At 57.0% G+C, this 5,493-nt stretch overlaps 1 protein-coding gene across 1 annotated transcript; it reads right to left on the bottom strand.

Annotated features, from left to right (window-relative positions):
- Nucleotides 1-3,330: 3,330 nt before the first annotated feature.
- Nucleotides 3,331-5,253, bottom strand: LOC128826820 (heat shock 70 kDa protein 1A-like). The gene has a single exon (XM_054010314.1). It carries the CDS (start codon nucleotides 5,251-5,253, stop codon nucleotides 3,331-3,333), a length of 1,923 nt encoding a protein of 640 aa, XP_053866289.1.
- Between the last annotated feature and the right edge of the window lie 240 nt (nucleotides 5,254-5,493).

The raw sequence follows: 5,493 nt of genomic DNA, 5'->3' as shown, positions 1-5,493 counted from the left end.
TACAAAGACAAAACAAAACAAAGGGGTCTGCCCCCCCCCCCCCCAGGAGCTTGCAGCCTCAGTATCCCCAGGGATAAATTGAAAGGCCAGGTCGACCTGCTTCCCCAGGCTTGGAAGGATTTGATATGTATCGATAGGTGTCGGTGAATGTCAATTTCACCGCAGGCACAACACCCCCACCCCCCAGGAAAAAATATCACCTGGAACTTTACCAATCGGCAAAGTAAGAAAACTGCTGCTTGAAAACGTATGGGAGGCTGCCGTTAAATAATTACCGTCCAGAATGTCCCGCAGCGGTGAAACTTTAATCAATACAAAGTTGGGGGGGGGAGGTGAACGCTTAAAAGTGCTGCATGACTATGACCACGCAAATGGATCAAAATCGAGAAAAAGGCTTAAAATAAACGTCTACGTGATCCGTTGGCACGATAACAAAAAAAATCTAATTCTGCCAAGTCTTCGTACAAGACAAAGTGCTTTGAAATCAGGCAGGCCGCTGCCGCAGGCACCTCAAGGTGACAGAAGGAATATGAAGCCAGAAGAGGAGATTTTAGCCCTGTGATGGGTCCAACTGTCTCCTGGTGAGCTCTCCAAACGCCATCCATCTTCTGGGGGAGGGGGGGGGGAACCCTGCAACGCTAACTTCCAAACCCCTTCCATTCCCGTAAGTGGCCATTAATTCCCGTCGGATCAGTGCGGGAGTACAGTGCATGGAAATCAAATGACTTCATTGTGATTAAAGTTTATGGCCGCGCGGGGAGTGACAGGATGAATAATCATTGGCCACTTAGCGGAAAGTGGCGCTGAGACTTCAGCCCATTTGCGGCTGCCTCGGCAGAGATTTCGCTAGCCCACCAGGAGGGGCCCGATCCTGCCTCCCTCTTTTCCACGGGCCGCTTGAGCGAAACGCCCCCCTCCCCCACGGGCCGAAGGGGCCTCAGCCTTTTTGTACAAGGGTGAATGTCGCCCAGAGAAAGGGAAGGATCACAACTCCCAGTGGAAAGGCAGCCACCTCTGGGGCGGAACACAGCAGCCATTTAAACGGCACTGCGTGACAGTTTAGGACAGGAGAGCCTCAGGCTCCATCCTGGGGGATTTTGACGGAGGCAGAATGGGGATTTAACGTGACTGGGTTTTAACGTGACTGGGCTCCCTCAGAAATGGCCCACAGGCCTGCGAGTGCAGGTCCCTATTGTGCAGGCTTTATCTTGCTGCGGGCACCGGGCGGCAGCTGACAGCAGCAAGAAAAGGGAGCCTGTCGTGTGCAAAAAGGCCCCGATGCAGCAGGGCGTTCCCCTGATCTCTCTGCTTCTCCAGCCCAGAGAAAGGAGGGTCCTGGTGAACGGCTGTGGGTAGGGGGGGACAGCCAGGTGGTGGGGACAGAGGGGGCAGAGCTGGGGATAGAGAGAAGGAAGAAGGAAGATTTGTATCACCCTCCTTCCTAGAAAAATCTCCAGGCCGTTTATGTTTCTCCTCATTTTCCTGCACTGTCCCAGCTGTCTGTCTCGGCCTACCGCCTATCATAAGAACATAAGAATGGCCCTACTGGGTCAGACCAAAGGTCCTTCTAGCCCAGTATCCTGTCTTCCGACAGTGGCCAGTGGCAAGTGCCCCAGAGGGAATGAACAGAATAGGTGATCCTCAAGTGATCCGATCATCCGTCCCCTTCACCCATTCCCAGTTCTCTTCATTTCAGGCTGCATCCGCCCGAGGAGTGCTTGACCGGCACGCGAGACCAGCAAAGCACTTCGAGTGTGGATGCCGCCCATCCCCGACAAGGCAGCTTTTGCCCAGGTTGAGTTTGATCCACCACACCCGAAGGAACCCAGCTAGGCTGGCCGAAGTGCGGCGTTGCTGGTCTAACTGCGTCTACACCGGCAGCTTCTACCGGCAGAGCAAAGTCAGTCAAGGATTGCAGGCCTGCCCGGCAGAACTGGGCCAGGGGAAGCGGTAGTGTAGACCCAGCCTAAGAGTGTTTGTTCTTCGGGGCAGGGAGCAGCTCTTTCTTCCGTGTTTATACAGCTCCTGGCCCAACGGGATCATGGTCCTGGGACTGGGGTGTGGAGGCGCTACCATGACACAGATATTAAACAATCATCAGACTGAAAGAAAAGGAAAGAGCAGGACAAAAATTTCATCCAAACTTCTTTTCCGGGGATTTGGGTGCAGAAATGTCCATTTCGGTCATGTTTTTTTCCTGGATAAAATACATCTCTGTTATCGGTCATCATCCTGCAAACCCCTCCCCCCGCCAGCGGGTTTAAGTGGCTTTTGCTTATTCGGTGAGACAGACAATCCTCAGCCCAATTTAGCAAAAAAAAGCGAGCTGGGAGGGGCTCTTTGGGGAGAGAGGATCAAGGGTGTGGGCTGAGCAGTCTGGAGAGAGGACCCTAGAAGTAGCCCTTCAAGGACGAGGGCCTGCAGCTGAACCTGAGACTAGCTAGTTCAGTCTTTGGGCAGACAAATGAGCCCAGATGGGCTACAGCAAAACCTCCTGAGTGGCCAACCCTCCTGATTGGTTGAAGGGACCCAACAGGGCTGTTGTTAGCAGGTCGCTGGCTGCTCAATGCTTATGATCGCACCTGTGTCTGCCTCATTCCCAGACTCATTCCCAGCCTTGCTCCAGCCCTACTTGGGTCCTGACTCCGGCTCTGACCTTGGACGTTGTTCCTGACCGCTGAATCCTGCTCTAACCACTAGGCCTGACTGCCCGCATCCCAGTCAGGAGGCTTTCCTTCCCAACTGACTGCCCCCACCTAGGGCAAACAGCCCAGGCCTTGCAGCGGGAGGTTTGATTTCCTGTCTCCTTATCTCAGCTCTGACACCTGCCAGGCCTGTTAACAGCCAGAAGTGCTGCATGTTACACATTGCCGTGGAGAGTCTGGGTCAAAGAAGCTGCATCGAAGGGGGAAGAGGAGGTAAATGGTCTGATGGTTTAGGGACTGGGAGTCCGAATTTCCTAGTTCTTTGAGGGAGTGGGGTTTAGTGATTAGAGCAGGGGACTGGGAGTCAGGACGCCTTGGTTCTGTTCCTGTCTCTGCCACTCACTGCTGGGTGAACTTGGGCCAGTCACATCTCCCTGTGCCTCAGTTTTCCCCATCTGTAAAATGGGGGGGATGATACTGACCTACTGGGAGTGCAGGGGGAAGGCGAAATGGTTCAGGGTGCCAGTCATTGATTTAGGAACTGGGCAGGGGGGCCTGGGAGCAGAAAGCTCTGTGCAGCCATCTGTTGCTTTGCTAAATAGACGCACGAAGGAGGCAAAACGCTTCAGGTCCCTAGTTTTTTTTTTTAATGCGTCCTTGAGGCACAGCGCAGTGCGGTCCATATTCAACCCACTTCCTCACCATGCTGGGCAACAGCAGCCTTCTCCCCATCTTCTTCGCCCCTGGCCTCCCCTTCCACCCCCAGACCCTGGCTGAGGTCGGAGAAGACCGAGTCCCACGCCTCCTCCAGCTCTCTCTGCCGCTCCTCGTACGCCTTCTTCTCCGCCAGCTGGTTGCCCTCCAGCCAGGAGCTGGCCTCCTCACACAGCTCCAACACCCTCTTCTTGGCCCGAACATCAAGGGCCTGGCCTCCCTCCGCAGCCCTCTTCAGGTGGAGAGCACACGACTCCAAAGAGTTCATGGCTGCGATCTTCTCCTGCTGTGCCTCGTCTTGTGCCCTGTGCTCCTCGGCCTCCCGCACCATCTGCTCCACCTCCTCTCTGTTCAGCCGGCCCCTGGTGTCGGTGATGGTGAGCTGGCTTGTGTTGCCAGTATCCGTGTCCCGCGCCGACACGGTCAGGATGTTGTTGGTGTCGATGGAGAAGCTGACCTGGATGACGGGCTCTCCGCGCAGCGCCGGGGGAAGGCCGCTTAGGATGAAGGTGCCCAACAGGTGGTTGTTTTTGCTCATGGATCTCTCCCCTTCGTAGACCTCGAACACAACTGTCTCTTGGTCATCTTCCGCCGTGGTGAATTCCATGGTTTCCTGGGTCGGGACCGGAGAATTGCGTTTGACCACGGTGGCCATCACCCCTCCTACCGTGTCAATCCCCAGAGACAGCGGGGTCACGTCCAGAAGGAGCACGTTTTGCAGATCCTGGGACCTGTTGCCTGTCAAGATGGCCGCCTGCACAGCCGCCCCGTAGGCCACGGCCTCGTCTGGGTTGATCTTCTTGCTCAGTTCCCGCCCACTGAAGAACTCCTGCAGCAGCGTCTGGACTTTGGGGATGCGGGTTGAGCCTCCCACCAGCACGATGTCATGGATCTGATCCTTGTTCATGTTGGCGTCCCGCAGCGCCTTCCCTAAGGGCTTTAAGGTGGCCTGGAAGAGGTCGGAGCACAGGTCCTCGAAGCGAGCCCGGGTGACGGTGGTGTGGAAATCCACCCCTTTGTACAGGGAGTCAACGGAGATGGCGGCAGCGGTGCCGGAAGAGAGCGTGCGCTTGGCCCTCTCACAAGCCGCCCTTAGCCTCTGCATGGCCTTCTTGTCCTGGCTGAGGTCCTCCTTGTGTTTCCTCCTGAACTCCCGCACCAAGTGATCCACCAGCCGGTTGTCGAAATCCTCCCCGCCCAGGTGGGTGTCCCCCGCCGTGGCCTTCACCTCGAAGATGCCGTCGTCCACCCCGAGGATGGACACGTCGAAGGTGCCGCCGCCCAGGTCGAAGATGAGGATGTTGCGCTTCCCTTCCCCTTTGCGGCTGGCCTCCAGGCCGTAGGCAATGGCCGCTGCCGTGGGCTCATTGAGGATCTTCAGGACGTGGAGGCCAGCGATCGTCCCAGCATCTATGGTGGCCCGGCGCTGGGAGTCGTTGAAATAGGCTGGCACCGTGATGACGGCCTGGGTGATGGGGCAGCCTAGGTAGGCCTCAGCCGTCTGCTTCATCTTGGCGAGCACTATGGCGGAGATCTCCTCAGGGTAGAAGGCCTTCTCCTTCCCCTTGAAGGACACCTGCACCTTGAGCTTCCCGGTATCGCTCACCACCTGAAAGGGCCAGTGCCTCGTGTCCAGCTGAACCATGGGGTCCTCAACCATCCGGCCGATCAGCCGCTTGGCATCGAAGACGGTATTCTGGGGGTTGAGGGCCGCCTGGTTCTTGGCTGGGTCCCCCACCAGACGCTCCGTGTCTGTGAAAGCCACGTAACTGGGCGTGGTCCGGTTGCCTTGGTCGTTGGCGATGATCTCCACCTTGCCGTGCTGGCAGACCCCCACGCAGGAGTAGGTCGTGCCTAGGTCTATCCCCACGGCCGGTCCCTTGGCCCTACGCATGGTCGGGGCCGAGGCTGCAGTGCAAAAAGAGATCTGCTCCTGGGGCTTTCTGGAGACGCAGAACTGCTCCCATGGGTTGTTCCCTGCCCCTGGCCCCCACCTCAGTTGGTTGGTAAATTGACTTCCATGGGCCTTGTTCTCCTGGACCACCTATTAATATTGTCTCTGCCCCCAGCCGGGTGGCAGGAGCTTCCCCACCTCAGCTCCTCTAGGGACCTGGCTGCCCTTACCTCGACACGT

The sequence above is a fragment of the Malaclemys terrapin genome, chromosome 21, assembly GCF_027887155.1.
Source record: "Malaclemys terrapin pileata isolate rMalTer1 chromosome 21, rMalTer1.hap1, whole genome shotgun sequence".
NCBI lineage: Eukaryota > Metazoa > Chordata > Testudines > Emydidae > Malaclemys > Malaclemys terrapin.
This window is presented reverse-complemented; position numbering and strand designations above follow the sequence as displayed.

What these genes read in the sequence shown, in the direction of transcription:
- LOC128826820 (XM_054010314.1), bottom strand. Translation starts at nt 5,253, where the DNA reads ATGCGTAGGGCCAAGGGACCGGCCGTGGGGATAGACCTAGGCACGACC.